The 23510-nt window shown below is 45.6% G+C and overlaps 1 protein-coding gene across 1 annotated transcript in view; it reads left to right on the top strand.

Moving 5' to 3' along the window:
- Positions 1-5269: 5269 nt before the first annotated feature.
- ACAD9 (acyl-CoA dehydrogenase family member 9) overlaps positions 5270-23510 on the top strand; it is a 61845-nt gene continuing 43604 nt past the window's right edge. Inside the window, exons 1-2 of the mRNA XM_044302148.1 lie at positions 5270-5469; positions 20345-20438. Of these exons, the coding sequence (XP_044158083.1) occupies positions 5323-5469; positions 20345-20438 (241 nt within the window). The 5' untranslated portion in view covers positions 5270-5322. The remainder of the gene's footprint in view (positions 5470-20344; positions 20439-23510) is intronic.

Below are 23510 nucleotides of genomic sequence, written 5' to 3' on the forward strand. Positions count from 1 at the left end.
CCGCAATGTTCCAGTGAGCGCCGCAGACTCTTTGCTCCTTACCAAGCATAGTTCTGTCCATTTGATAGCACTGTGCTTGGTATGGCAGCTCAGCCCCAATCACCTGCACCAAGACCATGTGAACAATGTCATATGGCCTAGGAAGAGACTGTGGCGCTTACGAAGCACCGCAGCCTCTTCATACAGAAAAAAAACTAAAACTAAAATGGAGGGGGGGGGGGGGGGGCAAGTTTGGTAGACTTGGGTATGTCAGGAAAGTTAACGGGTTCTCATTAATTGTATTGTTTCTAGTGATGGAGAAAAGTGGAAACTGTCAGGCATTAAGAGGGACCCAGTGGAGTAGTGTTAGGCCCCTCAGTATATGTTTTAGAAATATGCAATTCATTGCATATGCCATGTTAGACTAAACATTTTTTTTCTAAACTAATTCTCTAATTTCTGAAAAAAACATTTGTATATGTCATCCCATTGAGACTCTGTAGTGAACACAATGTAAATGTTACATATAGCCTTTTAAAGCCTAAAGGCTTACCCTATTCCCTACACTAAAGTGGTACTGATAATGACTACACAAAAATATATGTGTAATACCCCAGAGTGGTATTACCATTCCTTCACCCTGCTACTGTCTTTAATTGCTAATCATAATGTCATCTATGTATTTGTTCCAGGTCCTCCTACGTTGTGTATTCATAATGTTGCTATGAAACTGTTTAGTGTAATGTGCCTGGTTCACCAGCAGGTGGCAGCGTATCTGGCAGAGTGAGGGATCTTTAGACAGAATGGAACTTACCATTCCATTCTTCCCCTTTTGAGCAGAAGTGGGCCAGTCCCATTTCCTACCCAAGGTAGGGGCTGCAGGAAGTCTAGTGAGTCTAAGCTAAACTTGTAATGGAAGCAGATGTATAGAAGATGTAGCAGCAAGGGGAAAGTTCTCCTTTCAAAGGGAAGCAGCTCATAGAGCACCATGACTCATTGCTAATTTACTTACTGAGTGTCAGTAGGGGGTCAACAGCCCAAGGGACCCCAATCCAAAGATACCAGAACAGACCGAAAGTCCAGTAACCAGACTTAACCGAGTTTAGCACTGCAGAGATAGAAAGCAGAGTTATCAAGTTTACCTGCCAGTTTATGCCAAAGCCTGCTGGAACCAAAAGAGAGCCTAAATATTGTCTGGATGCAAGTTTATGTAAGTAAAGCCGTTGAACTTTATCAAGATCTAGACTCGATTTATTCTCCATCTACTACCTCAACTATTCCCCTTTATTGCTTTGGAGCGTAACCCTGGGGAGCGACGGTATCCAGGTAGGAGCACCGTCACACATAGAAACTATTAAGGGCCGCACCACACCACTTGGCAATCCTATAAACCTGGGACATGATGGGCCCTGGGGGGTGGCTATCTGCATATGCTGAAGCGCGTTGGCAGATAGCGGTATTAGAGAATATGGAGGTGATATAGGAGGTCCCCCACTCAAAACTCCCCTCTATGAGATGAGTCTCCGTAACAGATAAGTCATGCTGCAGATTAGAAAATGCGTAGAAGAATGTTTTTTGTTTGTTTTTTACATGGGTTGTGAATGGGGTTTGTTAAAATTGGCTTGCATGGTACTGTACTGTAGATTGTGAAATTGGATTTCAGTCCAATTTCCACAATTCTGCATATAGTATGTGTGAACAAGGGCACAGAGGGGCTATAACACTGAAATCAAATGTAAGCAGCCTGGACACAGATGAAGCACAATGTCTACGTGCCCTTCCTACCCTTCAACCCCCTGGATCTGTTAAAGCCGCTGTCATAGAAAGAAAATCTGTCATGATGAACATCGTTTTTGAGCAGAAGGTAGCATTTTGTAGAGCAGGAGGAGCTGAGCAGATTGATACATGGTTGAGTCACACTATTATGAACACCTGCTAATATCCAGAGTGACACCCGTGTGCAGCACGGACAGCAGCTAGACGGCTGGTAGTGACTCAGTAAAGTGCTGGTAGGGTGTCACAGGTAACTGGAGCCATGCTGACTGCAGTGCATCCCACAACTGCTGGAGGGTGCATGGACGAGGATCCACAGAGCGAACACTATGATCAAGGTGGTCCCACAGCTGCTCAATTGGGTTAAAAAAAACGAAGAGACCCCAGGGGTTTGGAGAGAGAAGGGAGGGGGACAGTGCCCACCTAATGTATCCACTAATGCCACCCCTGAAGGATAACTCGGCACAAGCTCCCGAGTACAAATGGCAGAATAACAAAAGAAAAGGAGCCAAATAATGCCAAATAATGAAAAATAAATAAATATTTATTTGTAGTAATATGACAAGACAATAAGTAAAAATGCAATACAATGCATGTGATGCCAGAAAACAGGGAACAAAAAGGGAACAGAGAAGGAAAAAACGGCGCCACCCTGGGAGGGACACACTGGTCAATAATACATAAGTATAAAAGATCACAGGAACGTGTAAGGTATAGTAACCTAATCTGGGATCACTACATGTACATAATAATAATGGAAGGTGAGTCACTACTCAACTGCAAAGAACCAATATATATAAAAAAAATGATAATATGGAAATAAATTGATACACCAAACAGCTAAGATGAATAGCCGCACTGGACGCAAGCCTGGGGTAGCGCCATTCTGGTTGCTACACTTCTGGTCCTATTTAGGTGAGTCCCTCCTGCTTGTTTATTTTGTTGTCTCTCTTCGCCTGGATGATTCACTGTTTTCCCAGGCTTGGCTCCTTTTCTTTTGTTATTCTGTCAATTGGGTTCAAGTCTGGGGAATTAGGGGACCTGGGTAGTATTTGGAAGCCTTGGTCATGCTCTTCCAACCAATGTTGGACATTTCTAGCCGGTGGACATTCCTGTCCACACCAGGGAAGACAATCAGCATATATAGGTGTACGTGATCTGCAAGGATCGGCTAAGAGTGCCTTCCACATGGATGAGTGGGCCCAAAGAATACCACAAAAACATTCCCCAGACCATAACGCTGCCACTTTCAGCTTGTGTTCTTCCAGAAATCAAAGTTAATTATCACCTCTGGAATATCAAGACCTATAATGCTCACCCATATGCCTGGGCCCCTCACACAGATTTTACTTACTTTGCTCCCCGACACCCGCATCGCACCCGCCTCCGTTGCATCTCCTCATTGCGCGGATGAAAACATCCAGAGTTTGAGGGGACAAGGATTGAGCATACCAAGCGTCATCCATCTTCAGCTTTTCCTAAGTCAGTGACAACATGTTCCTTGGTCACGTGGCCTAGCAGCAGCTCAGGCACTGGAAGAGGGGGACATGGCAATGGATGGCATGGAGGCACTGGGGAGGAGGACATGGCAATGGATGGCATGGAGGGGCAGATGGCACTGGGGGAGTGGGGGACATGGCATGGAGGGGCTCATCTGATGGCACTGGGGGAGTGGGGTACATGGTGGATGGCATGGAGGCCCTAGGAGAGGGGACCAGATGGCAATGGAGGCACTGGAAGAGGGGGACATGGCAATGGATGGCATGGAGGGGCAGATGGCACTGGGGGAGTGGGGGACATGGCATGGAGGGGCAGATCTGATGGCACTGGGGGAATGGGGGACATTGCATAGAGGAGCTGATCTGATGGCAGTGGGGGACATCCCATGGCAATGGATGGCATGGAGGCACTGGGGGACATGGCAATGGATGGCATGGAGGGGCTGATGGCACTGGGGGAGTGGAGCTGAAGGCACTGGGGTAGGGGAGAGCTCAAGGCACTGGGGGAACGGAGGTGATGGCACAGGGGGAAAGCTGAGGGCACTGGTGGATAGAGGAGCTGATGGCACTGGAGGGAACTGATGCACTTGGGCTGATCGCACACAGTCTATTAAATCATTTTTTCTTATTAGAGTACTCGATTATTGGTAAAAATAATCGGTAGAATACTCGATTGCTATAATAATAGTTTGCTGCAGCCCTAGAGCTGAGCTACAATACCAAGCACAGCCACTATACAATGTACGCGATACAATGAGAGAAGGCTGTGGAGCTACTGTGAACATTAATGCCTTCTCAAACTGCTGATCAGTGGACCCTCACCGATCAGATACTGATGACCTATCCAGAGGATAGATTATCAGTAAAAATCTCTTGGAAAAAGTTTTTAAAGGGGTTCTCCGGGGCTTTAACTAAATTCTCTTTTTTCAGTTAACCTATAAAAGGAAGAGAGTTTCAGCAGTACTTACCCTTGCGTTGTGCCGCCGATTCTGCGATCTTGGCTGTGATCATGTCCGGCTGGCTGCTGGCTCTTCTGGCTGAGGCCCTAACAAGATGTGCACCTGTGTATTCCTGTTCAGCTCCATAATGTATATGAAGCTGAACAGGAAGACACAGGAACAGATCCAATCAGCACCTCATGGGAGGAGCCTGCAGCCAATAAGACGGTCATGTGATCACAGCTGAGATCGCGGAATCTGCAGCGCAGCAGAACAGTAAATAATGTGGAAACTCCCTTCCAGGGGTTAGCTGAAAGAGGGAATTCAGGTAAGGCTCCAGAGAACCCCTTTAAAGGAGTTATCCAAGCTCTATAACTCCCCCCAAGGTCCCCAGGCCCCTCATACTGGTCATACTTACCCCACTCCCCCGCACCCGTGTTCCTTCTGATGCCCGCATGGCTGCCGCCGTGTCGCATGTATCAAAACATCTGGAAAGGTGGGGGGAACGCCATAGCAGGCCACGAGAGGAACAACCCTCCCTAGCATCGCGGGTGATGCTAGGGAGGCTTGTACCCGTCGCGACCTGCTATTCTCTGTTCCCCCCTATCGGCGGATGTTCTGATCCGCACAAAGGGGAGATGCAGTGGTGGCCGTGCGGGTATCAGAAGCAGCACAGGTGCCAGAGAGCGGGGTAAGTATGACCAGTATGAGGGGCCCAGGCATTAGAGGGGGTTGGATAACCCCTTTAAGACTGGAGAAAAAGGCAGTCTTAAGTCTATGGTGATTTGACGGACTTTATGACTATGGCAGGTCACATACTGGAGATGTTACTTCATACAGCTGCAATTTTGCCATTGCAAACATTACAACATAGTGACATGAAGGATCTTTTCCCAAGCCTGGTGCAGTTAAATGAGGAGATGTGAACTTCGTGCAGCCCTCAGTCTCCCAGTGACTACCTCAGCGCCCAGGTCGCCTCCCGCTGCATGCCGGGAACTGTAGTTTCCCAGCGGGGAAGTTCAAAACAAATAGACACCCTGCAGGATCACGTGACCAGGCGGCAGCCGCGCCTACTGATGACGTAGCAGGCCGCGTCCAACCAGGAGTACTCACTTGCTGGCCGTGACATTGACATGAGAGGAATGAACCGGCTGTGTGTCCAGCTCGGGCGAGCTGCCTGGGGATGGGGGGCCCGTCCGGTGGAGTTACGCCGGCTTGTACACACCGGGCCCCGGAGTCTGGCGTACGCTAAGCAGCTCTTCCTGGGCTCCATTGCCAAGGTAAAGTCAACCTCGCCTGCTAGGAACCTGCTAATTACAGAAACTTTTCTCCCACAGCGGCCAAAACTACAACTCCCAGCATACTTTGACAGACTGTGGCACTCGGGGCATGCTGGGAGTTGTGGTTCTGCAGTTGTTGGTTCCAGTGTAAGTATCAGAAGTGACAGGATTGGAATGAGGAGTTAGGTGTGTGACTCAAGTTGCATGCACTTTCACACTAGCGTTAATGTTTTCCGGTATTGAGATCCGTCATAGGGTCTCAATACCGGAAAAAAAACGCTTCAGCTTTGTCCGCATTCATTGTCATTGGGGAGAGAACGGAACTGAACAGAACGAAACGCTCCAAAATGCATTCTGTTCTCATACCGGAGAGCAAACCGCAGCATGCTTTCCGTCCTGGGATGCGGAGCGAGACGGATCCGTCATGACCCATAATGCAGGTCAATGGGGACGGATCCGTCTTGGCACTGGGCTCCTGCTCGGGCACCTCCTACTCTGCAGGTCTGACACGCTCTCCACTGTGACCTGATGAGCACAACGTCAGGTCATAGTGCGTGTCTCCACGTACCACGTTCTCACACTGCGAGCATCAGGACGTAGTGGAGAGTGAGCTGGAGATGCAATGTAGCAACCATGCCCGATCAGGAAAAGAGATCTGAGCCTGGGGTGGAGAGTGAGCCGGCCTGACTGCTCCCCGGCTCCACAGCTAGAGCCGCCCCCGGCCTAGGCACAGCCCAATAGAAGTGAATGGGGCTGAGCTGCACTACTAAGCACAGCTGTTGTGTACTGCGATATGCTTGGTGAGCAGAGAGAAGGCCACGGAGCTACTGCGATGCCTTCTCAAACAGCTGATCAGCAGTGGTCAGACCACCACCAATCAGATACTGATAACCTTTTCTGAGGATAGAGATTTAAAACCTATTTAAATCTGAAGCAAGTTTATTCTTTCTTCAGATTCTCACTTTGTAGAAAAATCCCCTCCGTACGCAGGTAACCTGATAGTTATAATAGTTGGTGATCATCACAGGGGCGCTGAGACCCCCAGCTGCAAGGGAAATATAGATATATGAGGCGCCCATAGAAAATAACGGAGGACCATTTAGTAAATGCAGATGGGGCGAAGCATTGACTATTATCTGGACACGTCTACTGTGGATCTACAACGGTTGTGCCAGTGATGATCTATGTATTTGTTCTAGAGCAGTGGTGGCGAACCTATGGCACGGGTGCCAGAGGCGGCACTCAGAGCCCTCTCTGTGGGCATCCAGACTCTGGAAAAAGTCTAATGTGTACCAATATGACTTAGACTTTTCCTACCATTCATCAGCGCGGGGCGCACTATGAACGGGGCGTGCGCTATAAACGGGGCGCCGGGCGTGCTGAATATAGGCAGGCTATTATAGATAAATGATAAAAGTACATGGAAGATATACTATATTAGTATTTAGGTTAAATTGCTGTGTTTTAGGTTTTAGTTTGGGCACTTGGTCTCTAAAGGGTTCATCATCACTGCTCTAGAGGGTCTGCTCACATGAGCACTGGGGACCCTCGGCTGCAGTAATCGCTGGGGGTCCCAACTAACAGACGCCTGCAGATGTAAAGGTCTGGCTTATCCCTTTCTGTACCTTTACTTAAAAAAAAAAAAAAGCTAAAAAACTTTTCATATTTCATATCAACATATTAAAGGATATGATCAGTCTGAGTTCTGAGGCCCCCCACTGATCGCTAAAACGGGAAGAGAAAAGCGCCATCTCTACTCACTACTGGAGACGGACTGCGACATCTTCATAGATTTTTCTATTTGCCCATCTTCATCAGTGAGGAGAGACATCGCTCTCTGTGGGGGCTTCGAACTCCTCATTTTAAGCAGTTGGTCTCGACACTCGCACCCTCACAGATCAAAACCTTTGATATATCACTGATGTATCAAATATTTTTTTTTAAAGGTACAGGTACACTTTTAATTTAGAGTGCTCTGTAAGTATCCCCTGCGCTTCCAGAGAATGTGCCTTAGGGTACTTTCACACTTGCGTTTTTCTTTTCCGGCATAGTTCCATCACAGGGGCTATATACCGGAAAAGAACTGATCAGGCATATTCCCAATGGAGAGTAAGCCATTCAGGATGTCTTCAGTTCAGTCGTTTTGACTGATCAGGCAAAAGATAAAACCGTAGCATGCTACGGTTTTATCTCCGGCCAAAAAAACTAAAGACTTGCCTATTCCCATAGGAATGTATTAGTGCCGGATCCGGCATTCAAAATGCCGGATCCGTCCTTCCGGCCTGCGCATGCGCAGACCGGTAAAAATGTGAAAAAATATACAAGACGGATCCGTCTGTCCGCATGACAAGCGGAGAGACGGATCTTCTGTCCTTGCAATGCATTTGTGAGACGAATCCGTATCCGTCTCACAAATGCTTTCAGTCAGCGGCAGATCGGCGTATCCGGCGGGCAGTTCCGACGATGGAACTGCCCGCCGGATCACACTGCCGCAAGTGTGAAAGTACCCTAAGTTATGAGGAGACTCGGGCCTTGTCGTAGAGTATGCGCATCCTCTGCCAGTCCATGCGCCTGGATTGAAATCTATACCCCCCCCCCCCCCCCGCCTGGAGTCGATTTCATTTGTCATTCCTGCCGTAAATTTGCCGAGACTGATGCCCCCGCCACTCCCTCACACCTCCCCACCATTCACCAGTGTCGAGAGCAGCGTAAAATTGCCATGTGGACCTAAAATGTAGGCACTTGGGCATTAAAAGATTTGTATAACGTATCCATGCGCCTTTTTTATGCCAAAAACTAGAGTAGGGAGTCTATAAATGACCTTCGTTCTTCTTGGTCTTGGGTCTGGTGGATCCAAGGCAAGTGCCAGTCCAAAGGTAGAAGGACGCGGTGTACTGCAGAACTCAGTTTCCCTTTATTATTCTCCTGCCTACACTACGTGTAAAGGCCTGTAGGCTCTGTAACTCAACCCTAAAGTAAACTATGAAGTGCAGCTGAGGCTGTGATGACTGTGACACGGCGCAGGGCTGGCGGAGAGACCTTTGACACACTTTCGTGGCTCTCTGTGCAGCTGTTGGCTGGGGTATTTTGCTCTTATCACATGGGAGATTTCTGAATGCTTGATAGTGTGCAGGTCACCTCCACCATAACCGTAGACCAGTCATGTGCTGTCAGATTAATGAGTGACTGGCAAGCTGCTGCCCTGTGGTACCTGCTGTGTGTGAAGGCTAGATGTTCTCTGCTGTCACCTGCATTGGTTGTGGGGTTCTATAATCAGGACCATGACGGTGTACTGTGCCCACCCTTCTCCCTTTCTGCCCTACTTTTCGGCTATGGTGCTGGAACCTGGGAGAGTAATACCAAACGAATGAGGTGCAGCATCACCCTGTGGGTGCAAGTATTTATTTATTTTATTTTAATGGTGTATTACTACTGTATTTACTATACTTGGTGCATGTTTTGTTCAGTTTGACCACAAGCTGCAGATAGTTCCCTACGCCGAGCAGTGTAGCTGTATGTGACAGAGGTCACCTGATTCAGAAGTCTTGGCCTATGCTGGTGGTCGTGTGATCTTATACAGTAGTTTTCCATTGGACACAGCTTTGTGTCTGCAAGTGTGATTTATCCCTCCTTATCTGTTCTGTGAGCTCCAAAGCCACAACATATTGCAAGTCAAACGGTGCTTTCATACATACTGTAGGTTTTTGCTGGAATTTTTTTTGTTACTGGTGTTTTTGGTCATTAAGTGGCTTTTTTTTTTTTTTGTCTTTCTGGCGCAATACATAGCAACCAATCTTATTCCACCTTTTATATTCCATAGGATATATATATATATATATATATATATATATATATATATATATATATATATATATATATATATATTATATAAAATAATTGGATGCTATAAGCAACTAAGCCAGTTTTCCTTTACACCAGTTCTGATACATTTCCCCCACCATGCTGTAACTCTTGGCTTTTTTTTTAATGCATTTTGCCAACACAATCTCTATAGGGAGAAAATGCTAGTAAACAAAACCACTGTCTTTAACCCCTTGGGTACCTGAAGTTTTTCCATTTTTGTATTTTCATTTGTCTTCACGGAGCCATAACTTTTTTTATTTTTCCATCCACACAGCCATCTGTGGGCTTGTTTTCTGCAGGACAGGTTGTGCTTTCTGATTACACCATTTATTATGGCATGCAATGTAGTTCGGAAGCAGGCAAAATATTCCAAATGGGGTGGTATTGTAAAAAAAAAAAAAAAAAAAAAAGTCTCTGCCCCCTTGACTTTAAAGGGTTTCTACCACTTGCATATCACATATTTGGTGATCAGACACTAGCGATCCGCTAGTGTCTGATGTAGCTTAGGCTGCTTTCACACTAGCGTTCGGCTGTCCGCTCGTGAGCTCCGTTTGAAGGGGCTCACTAGCGGACCCGAACGCAGCCGTCCAGCCCTGATGCAGTCTGAATGGAGGCGGATCCGCTCAGACTGCATCAGTCTGGCGGCGTTCAGCCTCCGCTCCGCTCGCCTCCGCACGGACAGGCGGACAGCTGAACGCTGCTTGCAGCGTTCGGGTGTCCGCCTGGCCGTGCGGAGGCGTGCGGATCCGTCCAGACTTACAATGTAAGTCAATGGGGACGGATCCGTTTGAAGATGCCACAATGTGGCTCAATCTTCAAGCGGATCCGTCCCCCATTGACTTTACATTGAAAGTCTGGACGGATCCGTCCCAGGCTATTTTCACACTTAGCTTTTTTTAGCTAATATAATGCAGACGGATCCGTTCTGAACGGAGCCTCCGTCTGCATTATTATGGGCGGATCCGTTCAGAACGGATCCGCCCGAACGCTAGTGTGAAAGTAGCCTTACAAGCTAATTATTACCTTAATCCGTTCGGCCCATACCTCACAAAAAGCACTTAGGCTGCTTTCACACTAGCGTTCGGGTTTCCGTTCGTGAGCTCCGTTTGAAGGAGCTCACGAGCGGACCCGAACGCAGCCGTCCAGCCCTGATGCAGTCTGAATGGAGGCGGATCCGCTCAGACTGCATCAGTCTGGCGGCGTTCAGCCTCCGCTCCGCTCGCCTCCGCACGGACAGGCGGACAGCTGAACGCTGCTTGCAGCGTTCGGGTGTCCGCCTGGCCGTGCGGAGGCGTGCGGATCCGTCCAGACTTACAATGTAAGTCAATGGGGACGGATCCGTTTGAAGATGCCACAATGTGGCTCAATCTTCAAGCGGATCCGTCCCCCATTGACTTTACATTGAAAGTCTGGACGGATCCGTCCCAGGCTATTTTCACACTTAGCTTTCTTTTAGCTAATATAATGCAGACGGATCCGTTCTGAACGGAGCCTCCGTCTGCATTATTATGGGCGGATCCGTTCAGAACGGATCCGCCCGAACGCTAGTGTGAAAGTAGCCTTATATCTTTATGCAAATGAGCCTCTAGGTGCTATGCAGGCGTTTTTCCAGCACCTAGAGGCTCCGTCTACCTTGCAGTTTGCCGCCCAGCGCCTCGCTCCAGCACGCCCATCTCTTACCGTATTCGATCCTCCCCCTGCTTCAGCCTTCAGAAATCCCGCGATGACATCGGCGCAGGCGCAGTGGAAATGTCTGAGCACGGAGCGGTCAGACATTGACTGCGCCTGCGCCGAATGCCGCGACGAACGGCGCAGGCGCGGGATTTCTGAAGGCTGAAGCAGGGGGAGGATCGAATACGGTAAGAGATGGGCGTGCTGGAGCGAGGCGCTGGGCGGCAAACTGCAAGGTAGACGGAGCCTCTAGGTGCTGGAAAAACGCCTGCATAGCACCTAGAGGCTCATTTGCATAAAGATATAAGTGCTTTTTTTGAGGTATGGGCCGAACGGATTAAGGTAATAATTAGCTTGTAAGCTACATCAGACACTAGCGGATCGCTAGTGTCTGATCACCAAATATGTAATATGCAAGTGGTAGAAACCCTTTAAGTCTGAATGGAAAATAGCGCGGACGGAGGATAAAAGATAGTTTTTCATACTTTTGCCTCATCAGAATGCAGTAAGAAAATCATCATTCGAAACTCACTGCCGGCTACTTGACCCTGGGTTCACACCTGAGCGTTTTACAGCGCGTTCAAACGCGCTGTAAAACGCTTAAGACATGAAAACCAATGCTTCCCTATGGGAAGGGTTCACACCTGGGCGTTTTACAGCGCGTACGAACGCGCTGTAAAACGCCCGACGCTCAAACAAGTACTTGAGCTTCTTTGGGGCGTTTTGACGCGCGTTTGTGGCCATAGGACACTGCAGTCAATGACACAAACGCGCGTCTACTATTACAAAAAACGCGCGTAAAACGCGCGTTTGAGGAACGCTCAGGTGTGAACCCAGGGTGAAGGTACTGCTGGCGGTTCGGGATGACTTTTGCCGCTGACTGTTTCCCTTTAATGTTTTATTACATTGAGATAGTCTGATCCCCATAACTTTTTAATAGTTATGTCTACCGAGCTGTGTGGGAAATTTTTTTTGAGGGACCATTTTGGAGTGTGTGTGTGTGTGTGTGTGTGTGTGTTTTTTTTGATCACATGTTATAACATTTTTTAGGGTAAGTGAAACTATGGAAAAATGGTGAAAATGCCATTTTGATTTTTTTCAGCTACGTCATTCGCTGCATGGGATAAATAGTTTTTATATTTTAATAGTACGTGCGTTTTCGGACGTGGCAATGCCAATAATGTTTTTTTTTAATTGTTTATGTATTTTTTATTCTGGGAAAAGGGAGTTATTCAGTTTTTATATATTAACTTTTTTTTTTTTGCCCCTCTAGGCGGTTACAATATGCAGTATTCAGATTTATGTTTTTGTCTAAGCTCTATTTGTAGTTCACCTAATGGAGGCCTGTCACCTGCAGGCCTCCTTAAGAACTGCAGCTTTAATATGCTGGGTCTCTTCAGAGAGACTCAACTTATTAGAACAAACAAATGGCTTACCTGATTGTTGTATGGGCGAGCTGGTCCTAAACCGGAAGCGCACGCTTCTGGGTTTCTCGCTATTTAGATGCTGTGGTCACACTTGATTAAACTGTTAAACGCCTGCAGCATTATTGCAGGTCACAGACATTAGCCCGGGCCTCTGCTGTTTGAAACGGGTAAAAGGAATGCCAGGGCCAAATTCATGTGTATAGAAAAACTTTTAAAATAAAAAAGAAGCATTCCTCACCTCCACTGATCCCCCTACCATTCTGACACTGCTTCATCCCCGGCTGCTCTCCACCTCTGCTTCGGCTTAACACGCCTGAAAGGCCCGCTCAGCCAATACATGATGACCCACCTCAGCCAATAATTGTGGACCAGAAGAGGAAAGTAGTGTCAGAATGGAAACAAGGGGGGGTAAAGACACAAACACGTGTAAATGTAGGGTCTCCTTAGGATCTTCACTTGTCCACCTTCTTTCAAGATGATGATAAATCTTTTAAGTAGTTTCTTCTTCGAATCTGTCTATGCACAGAGAGAGTAGAGAAAACATGGGCAGGATTATAGAGAGAGTGAATGATTCCCTAGAGCAGTGTTCCTCAACTCCCGTCCTCATGACCCACCTGACAGTGATGTTTTAATATTGAGTAGGTAATATAATTAGTGTCTATGCCTCAGGTACAGGGTAGGTCAATATCGGTGGAGGTCTGACTCCTGGCATCCATGCCGGTCAGCTGTAACATTTTCAGATAGAGCGATACAAATTTAGTTTTTTCTATTATTTTTACATGTAAATTTTGGAAGTGATTAGAATTATTATAATTTTTGAGCTTTTTAAAAAGAATTTTAACACGCGATCCATAGACTCCAGTAGTGTACTGTTGCAGTTTTAGATTTCTAATAGCTTTCTACTAAGCTGTGTCACAGGCGGGGCTTAACAAGCTGTCTTAAGTAGAGTTCTGTCAGAAGAACAGAAAAAAAAATGGATCCTGTTGCACATTTGAAATCCTTTTGAGCCATTTCAGTCTGCATGCAGTACTTATTTTTTTTTTTCGTATAAAAAAATGATTTCAGATAGAAAGTAATCAAATTGATGCCAAATGTGCAACAGGATCCGTTTTTTTTAATTACAGGATCCTGGTGTCACGGACGTTCCCGCGACAGGTGTCAGGAGATCGGTGAGATTGGCAACACGTGGTTTGATCTGACATGTTTTCTGTTTGGATCAAATCACGTCTGTGTTGTTTCTGGTGCTTGCCGCACCTTCTTTTCCCAGGTGTGGCTATTATGGTCTTGAGTGTTTTCTTTCCCTTTTTGTATTTTGTTTGGGTTATTTTATGTGTTGCATTTCCCTGTCATTTGTATTAAGGCCTGAGGTAGACTCCTGTTTGTCCTTCCTTTTGGAGGAACAGGTTGTCTCAGTCCTGACATTAGTACCAGGGTCCTATAGGGTGAGTTAGGACACTAGATATTCCTGTGTATAAACTCACCTACCTCTGGGGTCTCTGTTCATACTGGTAGTTAGTCGGGACTTTGATTAGGGTTTTACTAGTGTCCATCTCCTTTACCTAGTTTTCAGGCCTTATTCCCTTACCACTTTCCCTCCTATGTTTGGTGTGGCATTTCCCTCCCACACCCGAACGTGACGGCTGTTTATTATTTTGTTCTTCTGATGGATCAGAAGAATGGAAAATGAAACAGTGATGTGAACTCTCCCTTCCTATGGCATGCTTTGGAGCCTTCACAAGGACCAAGGCTGCCATAACAACTGACCAGAACCCTGCAATTTCAGCCAGGGGTCCAGATTGGAAGACAGAGGGAGCCCTCTCCCTGACAAACCTCTTAGATGATGTGGTCGCTATTGACCTCAGAATCTGATGGGTTAAGTGACCAGAATTTGCGTTACCCCTGATCCTGATAATTGCAGCCAGGTGTCAACTCGCAGCGTATTTCAGTCGGAGGTCCTTTCTGACCTCCACTCCTCTGACAGGACCGCATCACATTATAATGATGTGACCCTGAAAGTCCAGGAATCTAATGAATTACACTGACATAATGCTGTCAGTGTAATACAATACATTCCAGGTTCTCACAGGGGCGCACTGCCTTATAAATCATTATTATTCCAGAGCCAGCTTTCTGAGTTCTGAAAGCACAATGAAATTCCAGCACTCACGATTTTGGTAGCTAAAATCTTCGTCTTTTATTCAGGCAGTAGACATATAGACAGGACATCCACCCACAAGTGTAGCAACTTTGACGCGTTTCGAACAGTAGTTCTTAGTCGTAACAATGAGCAGTGTCTCCTCTGGTACCTTTATACTAGTCTAAACTAAAAAGTGATTACTCTCCCCTCACCTGAGGGGCGGGGGAGCAGAGGAGGCAGGGAACACTTTAACCTCTTGTTTTCCAGGTGAGGCACTGCTCATATGTTTTACAATAGAAAATTCATGCATCTACAGGTCCTTCTAAAAAAATTAGCATATTGTTATAAAGTTAATTATTTTCTGTAATGTACTGATAAACATTAGACTTTCATATATTTTAGATTCATTACACACCAACTGAAGTAGTTCAGGCCTTTTATTGTTTTAATATTGATGATTTTGGCATACAGCTCATGAAAACCCAAAATTCCTATCTCAAAAAATTAGCATATCATGAAAAGGTTCTCTAAACGAGCTATTAACCTAATCATCTGAATCAACTAATTAACTCTAAACACCTGCAAAAGATTCCTGAGGCTTTTAAAAACTCCCAGCCTGGTTCATTACTCAAAACCGCAATCATGGGTAAGACTGCCGACCTGACTGCTGTCCAGAAGGCCATCATTGACACACTCAAGCAAGAGGGTAAGACACAGAAAGACATGTCTGAACGAATAGGCTGTTCCCAGAGTGCTGTATCAAGGCACCTCAGTGGGAAGTCTGTGGGAAGGAAAAAGTGTGGCAGAAAACGCTGCACAACGAGAAGAGGTGACCGGACCCTGAGGAAGATTGTGGAGAAGGACCGATTCCAGACCTTGGGGGACCTGCGGAAGCTGTGGACTGAGTCTGGAGTAGAAACATCCAGAGCCACCGTGTACAGGCGTGTGCAGGAAATGGGCTACAGGTGCCGCATTCCCCAGAAACAGCGGCAGAAGCGCCTGACCTGGGCTACAGAGAAGCAGCACTGGACTGTTGCATGTCATTTGGAAATCAAGGTGCCAGAGTCTGGAGGAAGACTGGGGAGAGGGAAATGCCAAAATGCCTGAAGTCCAGTGTCAAGTACCCACAGTCAGTGATGGTCTGGGGTGCCATGTCAGCTGCTGGTGTTGGTCCACTGTGTTTTATCAAGGGCAGGGTCAATCCAGCTAGCTATCAGGAGATTTTGGAGCACTTCATGCTTCCATCTGCTGAAAAGCTTTATGGAGATGAAGATGTCATTTTTCAGCACGACCTGGCACCTGCTCACAGTGCCAAAACCACTGGTAAATGGTTTACTGACCATGGTATTACTGTGCTCAATTGGCCTGCCAACTCTCCTGACCTGAACCCCATAGAGAATCTGTGGGATATTGGGAAGAGAAAGTTGAGAGACGCAAGACCCAACACTCTGGATGAGCTTAAGGCCGCTATCGAAGCATCCTGGGCCTCCATAACACCTCAGCAGTGCCACAGGCTGATTGCCTCCATGCCACGCCGCATTGAAGCAGTCATTTCTGCAAAAGGATTCACGACCAAGTATTGAGTGCATAACTGAACATAATTATTTGAAGGTTGACTTTTTTTGTATTAAAAACCCTTTTCTTTTATTAGTCGGATGAAATATGCTAATTTTTTGAGATAGGAATTTTGGGTTTTCATGAGCTGTATCCCAAAATCATCAATATTAAAACAATAAAAGGCTTGAACTTCTTCAGTTGTGTGTAATGAATCTAAAATATATGAAAGTCTAATGTTTATCAGTACATTACAGAAAATTATGAACTTTATCACAATATGCTAATTTTTTTAGAAGGACCTGTATATAAAGTCACTGATTATTACATAAATCTGAAGTGAAAAATAACCATAAGTAAAAACAGTGAGCATATTAAAATTGTCATAGAATATCAATTGTCAGGATAACAATAGAACACCACATTAATTATATATAACCAACTTATTTGCATGGATCCATATATGTTAGTGTTATGCTGCTAATTCTGACATAGGTCCTATATCTCCATTACTACTATTGATTGAAGTGAAAAAATGAATATGATGAAAAGAGTGAAAAAATAGAAAAGTCACGAGTTAATAGAAATACATGAGTTCGTTTTTCTTATTTAAGCCATTTGGATGTCTAGTGTTCAACTTGAAGATCCAAAAAGCCTCTCTAAGTCTCACTAGGCGTTTAAAATCTCCTCCTCTTCTGGGTAATTTCACCTGTTCAATTGCAAAGGCTTTGAAATTGCGCACTTGGCTTTCATGCTTGCAGATAAAGTGTTTAGCCGCATTGGATGTGTTCACACTGTGCGGGTTTTTTATGTAGTTGAGGTGCTCCAAAATTCTAACTGTTCCCTGCCTCCTCTGCTCCCCCGCCCCTCAGGTGAGGGGAGAGTAATCACTTTTTAGTTTAGACTAGTATAAAGGTACCAGAGGAGACACTGCTCATTGTTACGACTAAGAACTACTGTTTGAAACGCGTCAAAGTTGCTACACTTGTGGGTGGATGTCCTGTCTATATGTCTACTGCCTGAATAAAAGACGAAGATTTTAGCTACCAAAATCGTGAGTGCTGGAATTTCATTGTGCTTTCATATCAAGGATATACAGGCTCACCAGCCTTTTCCGTGCACGCAGGTGTTTGGACAATTGGGTGAGCTGGACTTTTCTTTGTGCATACTCACAACCAGCTTTCTAAGCATGGGATGAGTGTCCTAGGGAGACCTATGTGGAGCTTTTGGAATGGTTCTCTGGGAGGATCGCTAATGAACTTTGCCTGTATGTTAAAGTAAAAATATATGCATGGATTTAAACTTCTTATGCCTAGTGCAAGTCCTGACGGGTCAAATGGAGAATCCCTGTGTCATGTACCCCTGCAGGCCTAGCAAGAGGTCTGTGCGGCATAGTGACGGTACAGCCAATTAAATTTTTGGTGGAAATGCTCATTAACTCCTTGCTGCTGTCCTGTTGTATTTGGAGATTTCTGATTGGGGGCAGGGGTCCCTGCACATTGGACACTGTCAGAGTGTTTAGGAACACATTTCCAACTGTAACGCCCACTAATCAATTCATACATTTCCAGGAGGAATAACCGGAACAATACAGTGTAGAAACCTAAGAAAAATACTCCAGAAATTTTATTTCATGGCAAATACAAGTATTTATTAAAGCAGGTAAAGGGAACCTGTCCCCTCGACTATGTTCTCCTCACTGAGAGCAGCATAGTGTAGTGACTGACCCTCTGATTTCACCTGTCACTTCTGAGCTGGCGGTCATATTACTGACATGCCGATCCCTGCAGCACAGTCCGGGAGCGCTGTAGGGTGGGGACAGCTGGCACGTTCTGCAGGGTTCAGCATGCCTGTTCTATAAAATCAGAGGTTCTGCCACTACACCTCGCTGCCCTCAGTGAGGGCTGGATAGTACAGGCGACGGGGTCACTTTAAAGGAAATGTGTCGCCAGGTAAAACCAGATAATCTTTTTATTTTCTGCAGATTTGTTTTATTCTATTTCCTGTTCTTAACAGCATTTATAAAGCATTAAAGGGAATGTCATCAGAAAATGACCTGCTGTTGGAAACTGCAGGATTTTATGTTTTTTGTTTAAATATAGATATTGACATGGAAAATTAAAAATAACATAATCAAAAATTCTTAAACATAATAGTGTGATTTAAACAATAGGTCATTTTTCTGATGACACGTTCCCTTTATAGGGGTTTTCCAGTAAAAATAAATTTTTATCTAATGCTCGCAGCCTGACTCCTAAAACATAAGATTTAGGCCTCATACACACGACAGTGTTTTTTCACTGTCAGTGATTTGGCTTCAGTGGTCTGTGTCCGATTTTGCTTTAGTTGTGTTTCCTTGTGTCTTCCTTTTTTTTTTTTTTTTGTCTGACAAGGGGAAAAAAAGGAAGGTTAACGAAAAGTGTAATTTTATTGCACCAAGGTCTTGTAGAAAAAAAACGGACGCGGATGACATACCAGTTGTGCATCTGTTTTTTTTTTTTTGGGACGGACCCATTGACTTGAATGGGTCTGTCCTCCGTTTTACACTGACAAGAATAGGACAGGTTATATTTTTTGGACGGACTGGAATCACGGACGCGGAGAAAAAACGCAGGACTATCAGTTTTTTTTCACAGCTCCATAGAAATGAATGGGACCTCCGCTAAACTGTGAAAAATGACGGAGCGGATGCACGCATCGGTCGCGTGCATGAGGCCTTCTTCTTACCTGCTCCCCACCGCTCTGGTCCTTCGCACTGCCTCAGTTTTTTGTCCATGTTCCAGTCCCCATGCAGTGGGTAGGCGTGGTCACATGCTCTGCTGCAGCCAATGACTGGCTTCAGAGGTGATGTGCCGCTTGTGGCAACGTCACTGCTGAAACCAATTATTGGCTGCAGCAGAGCATGCCATGCCCATGCACTGCCGGATGTAAACACCCTGGGGACCAGAACACTGACGCAATGGAGGCAGAGCAGCGGGGAGCAGGTAAGTATGATTCTTCTGTTTCAGGAAGCATTCGATAAAAAGTAATTATTACATCAATAGAAAACAACCCCAAAAAAATGTAAATGCCAGTTGTAAATTTTGAGGGAAAATTTGATTCCTTCAGCCTGAAATTTGTGCAGCCCTGGAGGCACTGGGGGAAGGTCCTCTGCGCCAGGATCCAGCCGTGACAGACATCTGACCTATGGGGAACCTCAGTGGGTCTAGAGATGGGGAGGGAATGTGCCAATAGCAGAAGGAGACGGAGGTCATTTTTATCATGTAGCTTATTTATATCCATCTGATAGTCTGCCACCAGCAGATACCTTATATATCATAGAGTTGTACTGTAGGTTTTGAAGTAAGGCTACTTTCACACATCCGTCATGGATCTGTTACAATAATACAACCATCTGCATCCGTCATGAACAAATCCGTTTGTATTATCTGTAACATGGCCAAGACAGATCCGTCATGAACTCCATTGAAAGTCAATGGGGGATGGATCAGTTTTCTATTGTGGCAGATTGAGTCAGTAAAGACGGATCCGTCCCCATTGACTTGCATTGTGTGTCAGGACGGATCCGTCTTGCTCCGCACCACATGGCGGAAAGAAAACCGCTGCAGGCAGTGTTTTGGTGTCCGCCTCCAGAGCGGAATGGAGGCTGAACGGAGGCAAACTGATGCATTCTGAGCGGATCCTTTTCCATTCAGAATGCATTACGCTGGGTTCACACCTGAGCGTTTTACAGCGCGTTCCTACGCGCTGTAAAACGCACAACAGGCAAGAACCAATGATTCCCTATGGGAATGGTTCTCACCTGGGCGTTTTACAGCGCGTACGATCGCGCTGTAAAACGCCCGACGCTCAAACAAGTGCTTGAGCTTTTTTTTGGGCGTTTGTCGCGCGTTCCCGCAAATAGAAATTCGGGAACGCGCGACAATGTGTGAACGCCAGTTTCTGTATGCGCGATTGTAAACGCCCGTACAATCGCGCATACAGAGCGCTCGTTTCAGAACGCTCAGGTCTGAACCCAGCGTTAGGGCAAAACTGATCCGTCTTGGACCGCTTGTAAGAGCCCATGACGGATGTCACAAACGGAAAGCCAAAACGCCAGTGTGAAAGTAGCGTAAGGACACCATTGTGACATACAGACAATAAATAAACCTGCATGTGTCTCACTCGGGATTTATTGTTTAGCCACATTCACAAAGCTGAGTTTTCTTGTTTTGTCTACCAGGAAGAAGTGTTTCCTTATCCAGATATCAGCAAGGATGAGCTGGACGAAATCAATCAGCTTGTAGGACCCGTGGAGAAGTTCTTCAGTGAAGAAGGTGAGACGATGGCATTGGCTTATTTTCATAAGTGTAGTATTTCTTAAAGAGCCTCTGTCAGCATGATCAACCCTATTAAACCAAAGATACTACTTGGTAAAGTTGATTATGTTTAGTAAAGCGATAACTTTCTTTTGTCTGTGTTTTACAGCTGCAGAAATATCAGTGTTTTTATTCATATGCAAATGACCACATTTGAGCATTGGGCAAGACTTCAGCATGGTGAGGGCAGAAGCAGCAGATGCAATCATGCACGGAGAGCTAGATATGGGGAGTATTATATTGGAGTATCAGGAAAAGTAAAATATATCCTAGAACAGTGTCATAACATGATATACACTTACTGAGAGCCGAGCAAGTACAGCATTACTTGCATCAGCCCATTTCGCTAGGCAAATCAGTAAAATTTAATTTACACCTTTTATTATGTGTTAAATGAGGGAGATAAAAATGAACTCAAGAAAAAGTTTACAAGTCTCTTTTGGGATTTGAACCTGAGACCTTCTATATGGAAGGAAGAACACGTATACCTCCAGGCTATAGACCTGTTAGCTTAGAAAGCTAATACTGCTTTCTCAGGTATACAGGTCCTTCTCAAAAAATTAGCATATTGTGATAAAGTTCATTATTTTCTGTAATGTACTGATAAACATTAGACTTTCATATATTTTAGATTCATTACACACAACTGAAGTAGTTCAAGCCTTTTATTGTTTTAATATTGATGATTTTGGCATACAGCTCATGAAAACCCCAAATTCCTATCTAAAAAAATTAGCATATTTCATCCGACCAATAAAAGAAAAGTGTTTTTAATACAAAAAAAGTCAACCTTCAAATAATTATGTTCAGTTATGCCCTCAATACTTAGTCGGGAATCCTTTTGCAGAAATGACTGCTTCAATGCGGCGTGGCATGGAGGCAATCAGCCTGTGGCACTGCTGAGGTGTTATGGAGGCCCAGGATGCTTCGATAGCGGCCTTAAGCTCATCCAGAGTGTTGGGTCTTGCGTCTCTCAACTTTCTCTTCCCAATATCCCACAGATTCTCTATGGGGTTCAGGTCAGGAGAGTTGGCAGGCCAATTGAGCCCAGTAATACCATGGTCAGTAAACCATTTACCAGTGGTTTTGGCACTGTGAGCAGGTGCCAGGTCGTGCTGAAAAATGAAATCTTCATCTCCATAAAGCTTTTCAGCAGATGGAAGCATGAAGTGCTCCAAAATCTCCTGATAGCTAGTTGCATTGACCCTGCCCGTGATAAAACACAGTGGACCAACACCAGCAGCTGACATGGCACCCCAGACCATCACTGACTGTGGGTACTTGACACTGGACTTCAGGCATTTTGGCATTTCCCTCTCCCCAGTCTTCCTCCAGACTCTGGCACCTTGATTTCCGAATGACATGCAAAATTTGCTTTCATCCGAAAAAAGTACTTTGGACCACTGAGCAACAGTCCAGTGCTGCTTCTCTGTAGCCCAGGTCAGGCGCTTCTGCCGCTGTTTCTGGTTCAAAAGTGGCTTGACCTGGGGAATGCGGCACCTGTAGCCCATTTCCTGCACACGCCTGTACACGGTGGCTCTGGATGTTCCTACTCCAAACTCAGTCCACTGCTTCCGCAGGTCCCCCAAGGTCTGGAATCGGTCCTTCTCCACAATCTTCCTCAGGGTCCGGTCACCTCTTCTCGTTGTGCAGCGTTTTCTGCCACGCTTTTTCCTTCCCACAGACTTCCCACTGAGGTGCCTTGATACAGCACTCTGGGAACAGCCTATTCGTTCAGAAATTTCTTTCTGTGTCTTACACTCTTGCTTGAGGGTGTCAATGATGGCCTTCTGGACAGCAGTCAGGTCGGCAGTCTTGGGCCCCTTTCACACGGGCGAGTTTTCCGTGCGGGTGCGATCCGTGCGGTGAACGTATGGCACCCGCACTAAATCCTGACCCATTCATTTCTATGGGGCTGTGCACATGAGCGTTGTTTTTAACGCATCACTTGTGCGTTCAGTTGAAATCGCAGCATGCTCTATATTGTCCGATTTCGACGTGACGCAGGCCCCATAGAAATGAATGGGGTGTGTGAAAATCGGATGGCATCCGCAAGCAAGTACGGATGCCGTGCGATTTTCACGCACTGTTGCTAGGAGACGATCGGGATGGAGACCCGATCATTATTATTTTCCCTTATAACATGGTTATAAGGGAAAATAATAGCATTCTGAATACAGAATGCATAGTGAACCAGCGCTAGAGGGGTTAAAAAAATAAATAAAAAAAATAAAATTTAACTCACCTTAGTCCACTTGATCACGAAGCCCGGCATCTCCTTGTGTCTCCTCTGCTGATGAACAGGACCTGGGGTGAGCTGCTCCATTAAATATCGCTTAAGGACCTTCGATGACGTCACTCCGGTCATCACATGGTCTTTTATCATGGTGAATCACCATGGTAAAAGATCATGTGACGTACCATGTGATGACCGGAGTGATGTCATCGAAGGTCCTTAACCTGTATTTAATGGAGCAGCTCACCCCAGGTCCTGTTCAGCCGCTCAGCGCAGAGGAGACACAAGGAGATGCCAGCTTCGCGATCAAGTGGACTAAGGTGAGTTAAATTATTTTTTATTTTTATTTAACCCCTCTAGCGCTGGTTTACTATGCATTCTGTATTCAGAATGCTATTATTTTCCCTTATAACCATGTTATAAGGGAAAATAATACAATCTTCAGAACATCAATCCCAAGCCCGAACTTCTATGAAGAAGTTCGGGTTTGGGTACCAAACATGCGCGATTTTTCACTCGCGCGGGAAAATCGCGCATTTTCCTGCAACGCACCCGGCTCTTATCCGGGCAAAAAAACTGACGCCCGTGTGAAAGAGGCCTTACCCATGATTGCGGTTTTGAGTAATGAACCAGGCTGGGAGTTTTTAAAAGCCTCAGGAATCTTTTGCAGGTGTTTAGAGTTAATTAGTTGATTCAGATGATTAGGTTAATAGCTCGTTTAGAGAACCTTTTCATGATATGCTAATTTTTTTAGATAGGAATTTTGGGTTTTCATGAGCTGTATGCCAAAATCA

This window comes from Bufo gargarizans, chromosome 7 (assembly GCF_014858855.1).
Source record: "Bufo gargarizans isolate SCDJY-AF-19 chromosome 7, ASM1485885v1, whole genome shotgun sequence".
NCBI classification, from domain to species: domain Eukaryota; kingdom Metazoa; phylum Chordata; class Amphibia; order Anura; family Bufonidae; genus Bufo; species Bufo gargarizans.